The 17,032-nt window shown below is 54.2% G+C and overlaps 2 protein-coding genes across 3 annotated transcripts; one reads left to right on the top strand and one right to left on the bottom strand.

The window, feature by feature from the left end:
* Positions 1-419: 419 nt before the first annotated feature.
* Positions 420-7,501, top strand: ZNF526 (zinc finger protein 526). Its single transcript, XM_045838239.1, has 2 exons — positions 420-507; positions 2,551-7,501. The coding sequence occupies exon 2, from the start codon at positions 2,568-2,570 to the stop codon at positions 4,572-4,574; it is 2,007 nt and encodes a 668-aa protein (XP_045694195.1). The 5' UTR covers positions 420-507; positions 2,551-2,567; the 3' UTR covers positions 4,575-7,501.
* GSK3A (glycogen synthase kinase 3 alpha) lies at positions 7,147-16,466 on the bottom strand. 2 transcript variants are annotated; one of them, XM_045838241.1, is made up of 11 exons: positions 16,037-16,466; positions 14,164-14,351; positions 12,724-12,807; positions 12,456-12,566; positions 10,573-10,655; positions 10,372-10,478; positions 9,521-9,618; positions 9,349-9,444; positions 8,750-8,936; positions 8,377-8,469; positions 7,147-7,843 (listed from the first exon to the last, which is right to left on the bottom strand). In XM_045838241.1, the coding sequence occupies exons 1-11, from the start codon at positions 16,317-16,319 to the stop codon at positions 7,770-7,772; spliced, it is 1,404 nt and encodes a 467-aa protein (XP_045694197.1). In that variant the 5' UTR covers positions 16,320-16,466; the 3' UTR covers positions 7,147-7,769. The 2 variants fall into 2 exon arrangements, with proteins under 2 accessions (XP_045694197.1, XP_045694196.1); XM_045838240.1 differs by having other exon boundaries at positions 10,573-10,703; positions 16,037-16,465.
* Positions 16,467-17,032: the final 566 nt, after the last annotated feature.

The raw sequence follows: 17,032 nt of genomic DNA, 5'->3' as shown, positions 1-17,032 counted from the left end.
CCTCAATAACCTTGAATATGATTCAAGCCCATTTTACACAGGAGTGACAGTGAGGGCGAGAGAGCGGAAGTACTCCAAGTCTGTTGGCTCCAAAGCTGAACTCTCAAGAGATGCTCAGTCTCTTCAGCTATGAAATGACACCTCTGTCAAGTGCTCCCGCCGCCCAGTCCACTCCGAGAGCCCTCACTTTCCAATGGTGCCTATCCGCTCCTCTCCACTCAACTTTCGGACTTGGCAGAGAAGCACCCAGAAGCACTGCGCAAGCGCTTCTCCAAGCCCGGAGCCCGGCCCACAAGGCACAGTTGTGTGCGTGGAGAAACTCACCGAGCCCCGCCTGAGCTTCAATACGCAGGCTCAAGGGCGCTTGCCCTACGCTGCCGGCTCTGATTGGCCACCAGAGATGAGGGTGCCGCCCAATGGGAGGTGTGGATAGTGAGGGGTGCCGCACATCGGGAGCAGAGGGTCGGTGTCAAGAGCGGCGGGGTCTGCTGGAGTGAAGAGAAACGGGTGAGGGGCGCCGCAGGGCGGGCGGGGGAAGAGAGCGCTAGAGGAACGGAGAGAGTGGAGGGAGAACGAAGGGGACACCAGGGATCAAAGAGCTTTGGGGCCTACGCTATGGCGGGAGTGGAAGGAGAGCACTCCTTCCTATGTGCTCTGGAGCATTGAGCTATCGCGGTGTGCAGGACCCAGCGCTTGAGCTCGCCGTTCCCCGATTCCTTGCAGGGAACTCTTGGCTTATGGAGTTGATATATCTGGTCAAAGCAAAAGGGCTGTGTAGCGGTGCAGCGCAAAAGTTGAACTTCCAGGCCCCTAGTGAGTTCTTTCGTGGAAGGACTTGTGACCCACTGTATAGAAAGTTCCCATTCCTCCCCCAATAGTTTGCAGTCCAAAATTGGTAAGCGGGGAATGTAAACGAGGAAGTCCAAATGTTAGGTCTCTTGGGCTACCTTCTAGAGGGTCATTTCCTGGGTGCCTGTTTTGCGTAAGCTTCACGTCAGGCGCTGGGCCTCATCCTAGAGGAGTTCTCTGTTTGTAATGAGGCTGTATACAAGGAAAAATTGAACTCTCGGGCCCTTGCTTGACTACTTCCAGAAAGATCCTTTATTGAATGGCTATTGTGTGCATGGCCCTGTCGACTAAAAAATTAGGGAGTTAAGGGAAGTCTAGTTTCTGGGCTTTTAGTGAATTATTTACTCAAGGTGCATTTATTGGGTGTAAACTGGGAGCAGGACCCTGTGCTGGGCTGCTATTGTGGGAATTACAGTCTAATAGGAGAATTGGTCTGGTGGGAGAGGTAGAAGGTCCAGGGGCACAGTTAAACGCTCTGGGCCTCCCTTTCCGGAGGGAGCATTATTCATTCACTAAATATCTACTCAGTGCCTATTTCGTGCCAAGCATTGTTCTTGGTACTGAAAATATATCATTGATGAACACACTAAAAATCTTTGCCCTCTGGGAGCTTAATATGAGCAACTTTTATGTGCCAGGCTGTAAACTGAATTCTACCAGCCTTCTGGCACTAACAGATGAGTTGAAGAAGAGATAGAGAAGATGGAAATTGAATTTGGGAAGTTTACTCCTACGCTTGTGAGGTTCGGGGGAGCAGTCATTTGCTGAAGGGACCTGGGTTGGATTGAGCCCACACATCTAGAGATGGGGCAATAGAGAAAAGGGCAATAGTTAAAATCCCTGTCCCTGGTCTGTGGTTATGTTGGTGACAACAGTCCTATAATGAATCAGACCCTCTTGCCTACAAGCTCAGTGGGGAGCACAGAAACTTCATCCCAAGTTCATGATAATTGCTATGACAGAGGTGGCACTGGATGCCATAGGAACCCTGAGGAGGAGGGGAGTGGCCACCAGCTTGAGACTGTAAACATGTCAGAAAAGCCTTCACAAAGGAAATGCTGGGGAGGGGTTTGCTAGACAAGAGGAGGAGAGAACTTCCTTGGCAGAAGAATAAATAGCAGCATCAGGACCTAGGGTCCAAAAGCATTTCTGGATGACTACAAGTGGTTTTGTCTAGCCTTTATCAAGTACCAGGGACTTTGTGATCAGTACTACTTTTAGCCCCATTTCTCAAGTGCGAAAACAGTCTGAGGGAGAGGAAGCAAGTGGTGGAGCTCAGACTCAAGCCAAGAGCAGTCTGGTTCCAGGGTCTGAGCTCTTAATCTGTTGGCTTTGCTGCATCTCTGTGTCTCCATGCAGAAGGAGGAAAGGTGCTGCAGAGAGAAGGAACTGCACAGGCAAAGGCCAAGAGGCCCAAAAAGACATGTATTCTCCGAAGTGGTGTGGCTGGCCCTCTGGGTAAGGAGGGCAGCATCAGAGGCCAGGCAGAGGAGGGCTGTCTCTCTCCTGCAGATGTCTGGGTGTCATGGGACGTGTGTCAGCTTCAGACTCACAGGCTTATTGAAGACTGAGGCATAAACACTGAATCTAGACTCAGTGACTGACAGAAACTAGTGAGCAACAAGATGGGCAAGGGAATTCCTGAGATGTCCCCTCTTCTCTTAGATTCCTGGTGTCTCACTAGCTCCCTTCCTTCTCCAGGTACTGCCTTCCCCACAATGGCAGACATGGTGGCTGAGGTGGCTGACATGGCCGAGATGTCAACACAGATGTCACCAGAGGCAATGGAGATGCCGATACCAGTGTTCAGGGAGATGACAGAGATGTCAGCAGAGGTGGCTGAGATGAAACCTGGAGAGGCCCTTGCCTCATCCCTCTTTTTCCAGCACCACCAATTCATGTGCTCTGAGTGTGGCAACCTCTACAACACACTGGAGGAAGTCATCTCACACCAGGAGCAGCATGTACCCATTGTCACAGAGGAGGAGGCGCTGACCACCCAGGATGCTGGCCTGGAGCCGGAACTAGTGCCAGGTACTGAGGATGGGCCTTTCCAGTGTGGCGAATGCAGCCAGCTCATCCTCTCCCATGGTGAGCTCCTGGCCCACCAGGACACCCACCTCCAGGAGTCTACAAGCCAGATCCAGTACCAGTGTGGGGACTGCCAGGAGCTGTTCCCCTCACCTGAGTTGTGGGTGGCTCATCGGAAGGCCCAGCACCTTTCTACTGCAGCAGCTGGACCACCAGTGCCACCACCTCCCCCTCCTCCAGCACCACCACCTCCACCCCCTGATCCACCTGGAGTCAAGATGGAGCCCTACGAGTGTCCTGAGTGCTGTACCCTCTGTGCCACCCCTGAGGAGTTCTTGGAGCATCAGGGAACCCACTTTGATTCCCTAGAGAAAGAGGAATGCAATGGCCTAGAGGAAGATGAGGAGGATGAAGAAGATGATGAAACAGAGGAGGAAGGGTTGACAGCAGAGGTTGGTGATGATGCTATAGAAGGCAACAAGTCCACAGCCAGCCAGGCCCAGAGCTGTGGGGATTATCACCAACACTGGACCTCAGCAGGGGCACGCCGGCGACACCGGCGGGCATCCCATGGCCCAGGGTCAACAACCCATCCCTTCAGCTGCAGCCAGTGCCAGCGCTGCTTCAGCTCAGCAAACCGGCTGCTGGCTCATGGGCGGGCCCATGTTGGTGGCACACACGAGTGTACCACCTGCTTCAAGGTCTTCAAGAAAGCATCCTCCCTGGAGCAGCACCTGCGGCTGCACCGTGGGGAAGCCCGCTATCTCTGTGTGGACTGTGGTCGTGGCTTCAGCACAGAACTCACATTGGTGGCCCACCGGCGGGCCCACACCGCCAACCCATTGCATCGGTGCCGCTGTGGCAAGACATTCAGCAACATGACCAAGTTTCTCTACCATAGGCGCACCCACGCCGGCAAGAGCGGGGCGCCTCCCGCCACCACAGCAGCCTCCCTAGCTCCAGCTGAGCCCCTGCCCCCGCCACCGCCCCCTACCCCGCCTGCCCAGCTGCCCTGTCCACAGTGCTCCAAGTCCTTCGCCTCAGCCTCCCGCCTTTCCCGGCACCGGCGCACGGTCCACGGGCCCCCTGAGCGGCGACACTGCTGCGGGGTTTGCGGCAAGGGCTTCAAGAAGCTAGTCCATGTGCACAACCACCTACGGACACACACGGGCGAAAGGCCCTTCCAGTGCCACTCCTGTGGCAAGACCTTTGCTTCTCTGGCCAATCTCAGCCGCCACCAACTGACCCACACAGGTGTGCGTCCCTACCAATGTCTAGACTGTGGCAAACGGTTTACACAGAGCTCCAACCTGCAGCAGCACCGGAGGCTGCACCTGCGGCCAGTGGCCTTCGCTCGTGCCCCCCGCCTCCCCATCACTGGCCTCTACAACAAGAGCCCCTACTACTGTGGGACATGCGGCCGCTGGTTCCGTGCCATGGCAGGCCTGCGCCTGCATCAGCGGGTCCATGCCCGCGCCCGGACAATGACCCTGCAGCCCAGATCACCACCTCCAGCCCCATCCCCAGCCCCCCAGCCTCAGCAGACTATCATGTGCACTGAACTTGGGGAGACCATCGCCATCATCGAGACATCCCAGCCACTGGCACTTGAGGACACACTGCAGCTGTGCCAGGCAGCACTGGGAGCCAGCGAAGCGAGCGGGCTGTTGCAATTGGACACGGCCTTCGTGTGACACCACGAAGAGCAATAATAAAACAGTTTGGTTGCAACAGCAAGTATGAACACCTCTGGGGAGGAAGGGGACCACCCCCCAGCAAGCCACTCTGGCACCCAGTGGGTGCCAGGATCCACCCTGGCCTCTTACCCACTAACTCCTCAGAACAGCCCTGCCAGGTTTCTCTTGTCGCCTTTCTCTGCCTGAAGGGAAATTGAAGCCCTGGGACGTGATAGGATCTGTCCCAGGTCACCCACAAAGCAGGGTTTGCCAGGGTTCTTTGTGTGACCCTGCTGCCCAGCAACATCAGGTCACCTTGTTTGAGCCTGGGCTGTGTGCTCAGATACGTGCCCATTATGTCTTCAGGTCCTCCGCTGTTCCCATAGCCCAAGGCTTCCTTGGATTCTCAGCACCCAGGACTCAGCTCTGCCCAGGAGGAACACATTTGACTTGTCTGGGCTTCCTTAATCTCATTTTTAACAATGTGAAAGGAAAGCTCTAGGTTCCCAGGGGGTGCTCAGTTGAAGATGTGATACTGGAGACCCAGGAATGAGTCAGACTCAGGCTCTGCCTAGGATGCCTGCAGTGTGGTAGGAGGAACACACGCAAGTACAGATGGCCTTACTAAGTGCTTCGCTGACTCTTTCATCTGGGATGTCCTTCCTGAGTGCTGGGCAATGCTTGGGGCTAGAGATGAGTCAGGCCTCCACCCTGCCCAAGGGCAGACCAATTGCAGGTCTGGGTTCCTCAGGGTTGCGGTAGGCATGCACATGGACAGTGGGCCCCAGAACAGGGAACAAAGCTGGGTGGTGGGAGGTCAGGAGTCAGAGACTTACAGAGGAGATAGGAATTTGCTAGGAGAACTTTCCAGGCAGACAGCATGGAGGGTGAGTTCTTAGTATACTTGGAGACTGTCCAGTTATTCACAATTACAATAACAGCGAACATTTGACTCCCTTGCCGTGGCAGGCACCGCAGTTACCACTGTGATCCCGATGGGCCCGTGAGGAGATCTAAGAATTACCCCTATTGTACAGCCAAGAAAATGGGCAGACTTGCTCAAGGTCCCACAGCTAGGCAGAGGCATTGCTGAGACTTCCACCAAGCCCATCCCTTCAGTCTATGTCCAGAACGAGTGAAACCTTTGTGGAGGTAGGGGCTCAGGGGGTTCATTGTAACTGGAGGAAAGGTGAGCTGGTGTCACAGAGAAGTTGGTGTTTGAGGGGTCTTTCAAAAGATCAAGTCTTGGGGGCAGAAAGGAATCCCCAGCCTTTCCAGATTCCTTTATGTGACAATCCTTCTGTCTCTAAACATGATATACGGCAGGTCAGGTCCATGGGCAGGCTCCTCCCAGGCCTCTGCAGATCCAGGTACTCTTGCAGGTGAGGCAGAATGAGGCAGGGCCGTGGCTGTGTGTCTGGGAGGGAGGGCTAGACCTCAGAAGGCCTTCAGAGCTGGGCTAAGTGGGGCAGTGTGAGAAAGGGTGGGTCCTAAATGGGGGTTTGGGCTCCCTGCAGTCAAGGTGGGGTGTTGGAGGAGACTGAAGATGGTCCAGGAAGGAGAGAACAGGCCAGAGCTGGGCAGAGGCTGAGGGGGTGGAAGAGTAAGGGATGGTGACCTCATGGCTGACCAGATGTGAGCAATGGGGAAGGGGTCTCTAGGAGCCCCAAGGCCTGCCTCTTGCCCAGACCAGCCTTCTTCCCCTACCCTAGTCCACTTGCTTTATATCTTCATGACACAAAAAAAGGTGATACCTAGACAGTGTTCAGCAGGGAAGGCCAGGGTTTGCTTTGGGCAGTATAGAGATGGCCCCTAGGGCTGGCCTGAGCATACAAAAGCCCAAATGCCACACAACGGTCCTTGAACTCCCTCTGCAACGTTTGAAACTCCTGTCTTTCTTGGCCAGTAAAGCACCTGTCAGTTGCTCCTCCCCAGACTGTTCCCCTGGGGCTTCTGCCCTGGCCCACAGCTGGCACCACATGGAGGAGGCACCGTTTCACTCTGCCAGTGGCCCCACCACCTGGCCCAGCATATTTCCTAAGTGAGGGTAAAAGCCAGGCTCTGCACTAGCCTCTCAGGAGTGTCGCTTCCCAGCATCCATAGAAGGTGGCTCAGGTAAGTGCCCTGTTTGAGACCTGGAAATGAAGGCTTGGGGATCTGCTAGTGTTTGGGGACAGCATCTCTGCCCCCATGCATGCCCACTGAATCTACATCAGGCTAAGTTTTGTGTCCTCCAAACCCTTGAAGCAGTAGGCAGCAGGGACTGAGACAGCTTTTTGTTCAAATCTTGACTCTTGCCATTTATGCCCTGTGGCCATGACCTCTCTGGTCCCCAGTTCTCTCCCTCCCTGGGTAGAAGCAGATAGTTCATGCTGGGTCCAGGGGCAGGCTCATCCCAGGCCTCTGCAGCATATAAGCCAGACCTGTTTATCCTCACATGGGAAGGCTGGGCATCTGAGCCAGGGCCCAGATTCAGGCCTCAGATGGCCCAACCTGGGTTCACTCTACCCCACCCCTGCCTGAGATACAGCCTGCTCCTGTCCCACCGGGCACCTCCCACACCTCCAGGGAAACAGGCAGCCAGACGTAAGCAGGTTTTCATGCCAATAATTTATTGAACGGAGGTCTGTACACAGGCAAACCTTACTGTGGAAACTACGAAGACATCAGGAGCCCAGGAGCCCCCCACCACCCCTACCCCGGCCCTCTAGGGTGGGGAGAGGAAGGAGGAGACCTTAGGGCAGAGGACAGGAGGGGACACAGCTATGGGAGGGGGAGGAACCAGGTTGGACGGTGCGAATTGACGTTTTCTTTAAGAAAAAAATTATAACAATCTATTTACACCCGGGGGGCGGGGGTGGGCAGGGAAGGGAAGAAGAAATGGACTGGTCTGGTTCTATTTACAAGGGACACAGGAGGAGGGGATGGGTTGGAGAAGGTGGAGGCCTGGGGGAAGGGAAGGGGGCCAAGGGGTAGAAGGTCCTCATGCCCCCAACCCCATCCATCCTTCCTTCTCTTCCCTCCCCACAACCAGTTGAAATCCTCTTAAAAAGCCCACCACAGGGGTGAGGCTGGTGAGGGAGGGACAGGAGGAGGGGACAGGAACTCATTTACCTCTGCCCTCTAGTCTAGGGGCTCAGCCAGAGCAGGAGCCACGCCCCCCTTCCCAGCCCCACTCGGGGCTCCCAGATAGAAGGGTAGTTGGCAGGGCCCTCAGGAGGAGTTAGTGAGGGGATCTGTGGGATCGGTTGGCTGCCATTCCGGGCTGGTCTGAGCCTCACTTAAAGCTGAGGAGGAAGGAGGAGCAGACAGTTAGCCTTTGCCTTTCAATCCCCACCCCCCATAAGCAGGAAGTCCGTGTGAGATGCTACATCAGAAATTGAAAGCTGTCATTTTAGGTCCAGGGTTGCAAACTCAAATGCCAAAAGAGGCCAGGTTGGTCACTGAGTGAATCACCAAAGAGCCAGGCCCCACCTCAAAGGGGACAACTAGAACTCAGCCCTGGGGAAAGGCAGGGCTGCCGTCCCATCTGATTTTCCTCCCCAAGAGAAACAGGAAATCTAGATTTGTACATGAAATGGCCCCAATTTTTAAATGTGGGCAACAAATAACTGTTTGTGTAAGCCAACGTCTTGGGCTTTCCAGTTAGCATTTCAACACAAACATAGGCGATAATGCCCAACACAAGTGACCATTCTCATGCTGTAAAATGTTTTCTGTATTTCAAACCATTAGCAATTCCTTAAGTGCCTACAGAAACCCAGGGGCTGTGAAAAGAGCACCCCCCTCCACTGAAAAATGCTGCTCTACCTGGACTTACCTTGTGAGGATGGGTTGAGGGTGGCAGTGCCCGCTGGGGACCTCAAGTGAGGAGGGATGAGAATGGCATTGAGAGATGGTTGGATGGAGAGTTCTAGAGAGAGGAATCACATTGCCTGGTCAGAAGGCAGGGCAGGGCATCTGCATACCCGGTTGGGGTTAGAAAAGGGCACTGAATAGGGACCCAGCTCTTGGCGAACACATGTGGCCACCAGACACTTCAAAGGAACAACTGTAAAGAGCCTCGCACAGGAGATCGCAAGGCATGGGTGAGTCAGGTTTGGGGCTCCATAAATTGTGGGGGCCTCTACCATGCCCAGGCCTTCCTTGCCACCCACCCCCTCAGCTTTCCAGATCCCAGACTGTGCCCTCACCACCAGGGCTGAAATTGAAGAGAGGGGGAAGCGAGCGGTTGTTGGGGAGCTGGATTCCATGACATCGCAGTTCATCAAAGAAGCTGTGGGCACAGGCTTCCAGCGGAGACAGCCTCGAGGACGGTGTGTACTCCAGTAGGCTGGAGCAGAGTGCGATGGCCTCGGGTGGTGTTCGAGATTTGAACACCTGGTGAGGAAGGGCAGAAGTCACAAGGGTGAGAGGCCCAGGGCACTGGCATGCTCCTGCACCTCACTGCCTCAGTGCTGGCAGCAAATATGACTGCCCACCTCCCCCAAACCCACTTCCCAAATGAGAAAACTGAGGCCTAACCACTGCAGGGAGCTCAGTTTGTATCAGTGAAACAGCCCACCAGGCCCCATGACTGTAGGGGCTCTGCTGTGTTTCCCCACTAGAAAAACAGGACTCTGGAATCAACTGTGGGTTCTCAACTTCTAGATTCCTAGAAATTCCATTAACTGAAATGTGACAAAAGTCACTGACAGGTGTCCAAGCCTTGACTCTTTTGCCACATCCCCAGACCAGTTGGTCTCCAATGGAGACCTCGGCCATGCTGCCTAAGGCCCTAGCCTTGCCCCACCTTTGTCCAGGGGTGAGCTTTAATCTGGGGGAACTTGAACTCCGTGTAGTTAGGGTTCATCTCTCGGATCTGTTCCCGGGTTGGTGTTCCCAGCACCTGCACGAAAAAGAGGGGTCTGAGCCAAGACTCCTATCAGTCAGCCCCACCCCTGCCCACCAGGCCCTGCCCTCACCTTGATGATCTCCACCAGCTGGTCTACCCCACTGTCCCCAGGGAAGATGGGCTGGCCCAGGAGGAGCTCGGCCAGTACGCAGCCAGCTGACCACACATCTGAAGGGGAATGGGGGAGGGTCAGGAGTACCATGCCCGTCCCCTCACAAACCCTTCTGTCCCTTATGATCATCCTGAGAGGGGCCAAGAGGCCCATAGTCTCAACTCAGAGAAGTGCCTTACTCAAGGTCACACAGTTTAGGAATACTGGAGCCTGATTTTGAACCTCCAGGTCTGCCTGACTGCACTGCACTCTCCAGTCCAGGTGAACAGCTGCGACCTGGTACTCTCACCCCTTCCTGGTCTATACCTCGACACCTGTGACACAAGTTCACACCTAAGGACCAGGCAGTTTCCGCACACCACTGAAGCATTTTCTCTTCCAAATCCTTCAGGCCCTCTCCTCAGGCCTGGAAGGTAGCACTGTTATCCCCACCGACAGGGAGGGACACAGAGCCCTATGGGCAGGTCCCACCCTGACAGCCTCACCTCAGATTCCCCCAAGGTCAGAATCAACCCTTCCCCCTGGAGAAGTGAGGGTTGACTGGGAGGTTCCAGAGCCAACACAGATTCTAGAGTTAGGTCAGCTTTCAAAGCCCAACCCTGCCCAGTCCCAGCAGTGTGACTGCAGGCAGGTGGCCTAAGCCCTCTAAACCTGAGACTGTACCTAAATCAACAGCAGAACCTTCCAAAATTCATGAGGACTGCATAAAAGAATAAACATTAAGCATTTCTCAGCAAGCCTGGCTGACACACAGAACTCAAAAACTGCCATGATTGCCATCCCCACCCCCACCCTCCCACAAGTCTGACCGATAGATGAGGTATAATCAGTGGCTCCAAAGATCAACTCTGGGGCCCGATAGTAGCGGGAACAGATGTAGGAGACGTTGGGCTCCCCCCGGACCAGCTGCTTTGCACTGTGGGAAGAGGTGGGCAGGAGTAAACACAAGGCAAGAGTTAGGGCCCCTCCTCACCCTGTCAACAGCCCAGCATACCCCAGGTCAGGCTCACCTGCCAAAATCACAGAGTTTAAGGACGGCAGTGTCAGGGTCCACCAGGAGGTTCTGAGGCTTGATGTCACGGTGACACACGCCCTGGGAGTGGATGTAGGCCAAGCTCCGGAAGAGCTGGTACATGTACACCTGGGACAGGCAGGGGACAGAACTCCAGCCTAGCTCTCCCCACAGCATGCCACTCTCTTAGTCTGAAGAGCACTTCCAGGCCCTCGCTCCAATTTGAAAACTCTTCCACACCCCTTGTTCTCATACTTTCATGTGCATCAGAATCACTTAGAGGCCTTATTAAAATAGGATTCCTGCCCTGGCTGGTGTGGCTCAGTGCATAGAGTGGAAGCCTGCGAACCAAAGGGTCACTGGATCGATTCCCAGTCAGGGCACATGCCTGGGTTATAGGCCAAGTTTCCAGTTGGGGGGTGCGCGAGAAGCAACCACACATTGATGTTTCTCTGCCTCTCTTTCTCCCTCCCTCCCCCTTTGTCTAAATACAAATAAAAAATTAAAAAAAAAAAAAAGGACTCTTGTGCCCTACTCCCAGTTTCTGATTCAGTAAGTTCAGGACGGAGCTTTTGCAACAACTCTCAGTGCTGGTGCTGGTCCACACCGTAAGAACTACCGACCGCTTCAGTCCCACACCTCAGCAGAAGCCTGGTAAGCCAAAGACACGAGGGAGGCCTTGGCACTCAGCTCACCCAAAGTGATTGGCTGGAAGAAGGGCTCAGCCTCCTTTACCCACCAGTCAAACCACCCACAAGCAGCCCCTCTCCAGCTGCATTTCCCTGCCACTCTCCCACTGACTGACTAGAACCTACGTGCCAAGAGAGCAGTGAGTGATCTTTGTGTTTCCATCAGTGCCTCACAGGGCCTGGCAAGTAGTAACTGCTCAAACCTGCTTCCTGAGCCCCCTCCTTCTCTGTTCTTGCTGCCCTTAGCCAGAGGTACCACTTCCTCACCCTGTGCCTGGTCTCCTCCCAGAAGCCTTTCTTGATCCCTCTTGCCCCAGAGCAGGCAGGGCTGGAGCCTTCTGTGTTTCCAGAATTCCGTGTGTTCCTTCTAGAGAAGCAGTTGCTAGCAGTTTTATAGTTAAATTGAGAGGCTTCAAGAGAGGCAAGGCCTGCATCTTAATCAACTGGGCCTCTGAAATTGCTCATTGCTGGGCTTGACACATAGGCAGCCACAGGACAGAAAACTCCCCTCCTGGGAAGCGAAGTCCCACAGAACCAACCACTGGCAGGACCCCGTGGCTCACCAAGAGGAGCAACTGGGCCCCTAGCAACCTCAAGCAAACCTGGACCCAACCACCTCCTCCCAAAGCAGCAAGCTGCCCCAGCCTCTTCTCCACAGGGTCTCTAGGCTTGCGCATGCATTCATTCATTCAAACACCTGCTGAGGGACAGAAACACCCAGGGCTCTCAGCACCAGGCACTAGGGAATGAACAGCAGAGACGATGGATGAAGGTGCCTGCTTTCCTGGCTCTGTAGACACTAACCGCCCTCCGACCCTGCCTCCTCCCACTCCTCCCTGAGACTTCACTGTGTCCCACCCCCTGTATTCTCTGCCACCAGAAGCCAATTCTGAGCTACTTCTTCCAACACCACTGGTGTCACTGGGCTCCCAGTAAAGACCCAAGCAGGTACCTTACAGCCTCCCCAGCCCTGGTAAGCCTGCCTCCCTGATTCAGTCAAGCATCAGGTCGGGCTGCCCTGTACTTGGCAAGCTCCGTCTCTAGGACAAGGGCAGGAAGCACAAGGCCTCCACAGACCAACATAAACTTGGAGAACAAAGGAACCCACAGAAGGCAGGAGGGTCCAGAGTTCCTGCTTTGTGGGCCTGGGCCCCAGCAGCCTGCCCGCCTGCCCACCTGCCTGCCTGCCCACCTTGACATAGATGATAGGGATGGTCAATTTGGCCTTGGTGAAATGGCGGGCCACCCGGTACACCGTCTCGGGTACGTATTCCAGCACTAGATTCAGATAAAGTTCGTCTTTCTGTATAGAGCAAAAGACAGGTGTGAGGCATTGTGAAGAAAGAACAGGAAAGAGGGAGGGAAGGTCTGGGGAAAATGGGGGAAACACTGGTAGTCATGGGAAAGGCAAAAAGGAAAACAGGTTAAGGTGAAGGATTCCCCCACCCCCAAGGTCTCACCTTCTCCCCACTGGAGTAGAAAAAGTATCTCAGCCTCACGATATTGCAGTGGTCCAGCTTCCGCATAATCTGCAGTTCTCGGTTCTTGGGGGTAAAGGGAGAGAGCCTCAGAAAATCACCAGCTCTCTTTGCCTTCCCTCCTTAGCGTACTTCACCACAGCCCTACACTCCCATTCCTGCCAACAGAGCTGGGCATTTATTTACTGTGTCCAGGCTCCCAAGCCCCCCTGGGGAAGCCCCTAATTACTCACCCCCCCAACTCGTCTCCCTCACACACAAGCTGGAGGCCTATGGGCTAAACCCAGACCACAGATGTGCCTTCTTCAGCCCACTGTTTTAAGTGTTCAATTTACTGTTGATATTTGAAAATTCAGATGACTTCACGTATAAACCCCGTTTTTCTGCTTCTCTTGAAAAATTAAGACAATGTGGCTGCATGAGGTCTGCCTCCTTGCATGGCACACACAACAACAGAGGAGCAGTGGCCATCTAATTCACCCTAGTCCCCACTCCAATCAGTCCCCTGGATGTGTCTGAGCCCTCGAGCCCTGGCTTGGATCCTGAGTTGGAGACTCCAGGCTTCCAATTCTCATCTTCCCAAAGAGGACCCAGCCTCAGTCTTCTTCCCTATTCTCTGTTCCCTTCTGGGACCTCAAAACTCCCCATCCTCAGACCCATCTCTTTTCTGGGACTCAACACTAATCACACTCTGACTGACAACCTGGATCCTCCTGCCCCTGACACTACCCACTCTCAAGATCCAGGGCCTGACCTGTTTCCCTCCCAGCCTAGGCTCACTTCTCCTACATTCAGACTAGCCTAGCCTCCAAAATGCTGTCCTTCATACACCAACTATCCCTCAACTGCCACTCCTCCATCTCCTTCTCATTCCCTGAGGCACCTCTGTATGAACGGACACCCCTTTTTCAAAAGGACAGAGCCCCACACCAAGGCGCATGGTTTGGTGAGCACTGGGCAAACTGGATTCCACCCTGCACTTGCCAAGCACCTAGGGGCAGAGTGAGACCTTTGCAAAGGCACTTATCAGTGCCACCAGCTTCCTTTTCTCCTCTGAGTAGAAGCTTACTTAGTGATTAAGATGGAGTGCTTAAGAGTAAGAATATAGTCTTGATCTCCCGCAATTCTCTTATCTGAGTCTCAGTTTCCAGTTTCAGCCTAATTAAAATAAAAAGAACAACAGTACCTACACCTCCACACAATCTCTATGTAAACTAAAAAAAAACTTCCAAAAAAACACTTATAAAGAGCAAAAGCCCATTGAACTTTCAGCTCTGGCCTTTCCCAGAACCTACATCCATCTGCCACAAAACTCACTCCCCTCTTTCTCTCCTCTCCTCTGGCCCATGCTCAGATCCCCTTGCTGGGCTCTCACCAGTCATAACCAGTTAAGCCTCCACATCCCCATTCCCCTCAAGCTACCTTGAACCTCTTGTCCTGGAGAACCTTCTTGATGGCTACCAGTTCCCTGGTCTCTGCCAGCCGTGCCTGGTATACGACCCCAAATGAGCCATTGCCAATCACTTTGATGTCTGTGTAAGCCACCTCCTGAGAGCGCTCTGGGCCTTGGCCTAGAGTGGCTACCACTGTGGTCACCTTCCCGCTGTCACCTGGGGAACAAAGGAGACACAAAATCCACTGACCTTTCTCCTCTGGCCAACCCCCATCCTGGGGCTGTGGGGTGGGGGGATCTCTATAGAAGTTTTCTGGGGCCTCTCTACCCCTTATTCCTTGCCCCTCCTCCCATATAGGAAGATACTGACACCTAAACCTCTTATTGATCCCTACTCTCCACTTCTAGTAAGCAACAAACCATTGGGTCCTCTTGGTCTGAGGAGACAATGACACTCCCAGATGTTGAATCCATCCGAGCTCACTGTCCTCTGGCCCCTGACTGGGAAAGCCTGACCTAACCTCCTCCACCTAAGAGGGCAGTAATCCTGAGGTACTTCTACTTTAGGAATGCACTAACCTTTCTCACAGCTCAAGGGAGAGTGACCTCTACGTCCTCCCTGGTGGAGCTCGTAACTTCACCACTCGTTTTTAGTGACAGAAATAAATGACTCCTCCTAGCGTTAAGTGCTAGTGCCCTGACTCACTTTCTGGGGACAGTTAGCCCTTACCCAAGTACTTTGAGGTTAGAGAAGGCACTGACCTGATCTCATCGGTGTGGTCAAGCCCCAGACCCCTTTCTGTATGTGAGTGGTCAGGTATGGATACACACTAAATTGTGAGACTGGTGAACCTGATCTCTATGATCAGGGGGCTAACCCAGCTTCAGTCCTTCATAGGAAAATTATAATTCCCAGTTCTAGTCTCTGAAGAGCAGCAAATCATCGTGGCATTCTTTGGGGTAGTAACCCTTTTTCTTCAGGAAACTGATAAAAGGTTTCCCAATGAAAAGGGGTCACTGATGAGTCAAATCCATGTTGAGCGGCCAATTTACACCTTCTTTTGAAAGAGATCATCCTATACAGCTATTTTCCCAGAGCCAAGAACACCACACCTCAGAATAAAAGGGGTATAACCCAGATCCACATCAATGGAGAACTGTGACACTTCCCTACGCCCATTCCATTTTTGTGAAAGGAGACCCACCAAACCATGTCTTTTAAAGAACAGTAGCTATTACTTGGTGTGAAGGGTAGGCTGACTCCCAACTTGTCCTTATTTCTAAGAAACAGCAACCATTAATTTCCACCATTGGGAATACAGATATAATGAACAGAAAATGAGATCAGGTCTTGTGTTTTAAAGGGGAAGATGACCTGGGTACCAGGTTTGGAAAGCTGTAGCCCTGTTCTTCGGAGACACAATAATCCTAAATCCCTGCTTCTAAGTAATATGCTCTCCAAATCCCCAACTTCTAAAGATAAGCAAATTCAGATCTCCCCCCCCCCCCTTTAAGTGGTGACTTTATTCTTGTTCTCTTTGGGAACAATAACCCTTGAGTCCCATTTGTAAGCCAGCCGCGATGACCCCTGATCCTGTTATCTAATGCAGGGCAACGTCAGATCCCTGTTTTCAAGCCTCAAAACCCCAAGACTTCGGTAATGGAAAAACAGGAACCTGTGACCCTTGTTTCTTTGAGGGTTACTAACTCTAACCCTAAACTCCAAGTGACGGTAACCCCCCCCCCCCGAAATCCTTTTCTGGGAGAGGGAGATCTCAGATCCCAGTTTTTCGGAGGCAGTGACCTCGAGCTCTTATCTAGGCATATGGAAGAACCTGATCGATGACTGAGGGGTTTCAGGAACCCTGATCTCCATCCACCAGGGACGCCGCTAATACTTACGGCCCAGCTTCACTCCGGGCGGCGGGAAGCTCGTGCCCGCGCTGGGGCCGCCGCTGCCTCCACCGCCGCTGCCGCTGGGACCACCCCCGGAGCTCGAGGCCCCCACGCCCCCACCCATGGCTCCGACTGACGCTTTCCCGCCGCTGCTGCCGCCCGGACCGGAGGCCGAGCCCCCAGGGCCGCCACCACCGCCGCCGCCTCCGCCGCCTGGCTCCGCGAAAGAGCTGGTCCGCGGCCGGCCCGAGCCCACAGAGACGCCCGTCGAAGGAGCGCCGCCGCTCATGGCGCCGAGCGCAGGCCCAGGCCGCGGGGCTCGGGCTGCCCGGGCTGCCGCTGTCGCCGCCGCCTCCCCCGGCCTCCGGCCTCTTCCAGGCCGCGCCGCTTGGGCTCAGCTCCGGCCCAGCGCTCGCCGCTGGGCACGCCGGGAGATGCAGTCCGCCTGCCCTCCGCGCCGCTGTCACCGCCCTCTGCTCGGAGCCGTGTGGCACGTCGGGAAATGTAGTCCACAAAGGCCTCAGAGGTAAACCGCACTTACACGTCGGGAAATATTGTTGGCGATAACTCAGTCGCCTATGTCCACAGCGGACCCTAAAGTAATAGGGGAAGCTGACTCAGACTCGCACACTCACTACTCTGAGGCTACTGTGAGCCTCTCATTATGTCTCGAAAATGTAGTCGCAAACACTCCGTCAAAGACTTGATGCACGCCGGGAAATGTAGTCTTGTAGTTCACTGTGTCGATTGGGTGTGCATGCCCCCCGTGCCAGGTGCACTCTGGAAAATTGAGTCGGCTCTGGAGGACCCGCAGATGCCGGCTCTTGAGGCAAGCCGGGAAATGGAGTCGTCGACACACCCTCACTGCATTGCAGGTGTAAAGAGACTCCCAAAGCACGCCGGGAAATGGAGTCCCATGTGGTCTCTAAACCCCCCCCCCCCCCCCCGCCCGTGGATACCGCAGTTCCGGAGTCAAGCTAAGAAATGGAGTAGGTATAGGGC

This window comes from Phyllostomus hastatus, unplaced genomic scaffold, assembly GCF_019186645.2.
Source record: "Phyllostomus hastatus isolate PE091 unplaced genomic scaffold, TTU_PhHast_1.1 phas_contig_277, whole genome shotgun sequence".
Lineage (NCBI taxonomy): Eukaryota > Metazoa > Chordata > Mammalia > Chiroptera > Phyllostomidae > Phyllostomus > Phyllostomus hastatus.
This window is presented reverse-complemented; position numbering and strand designations above follow the sequence as displayed.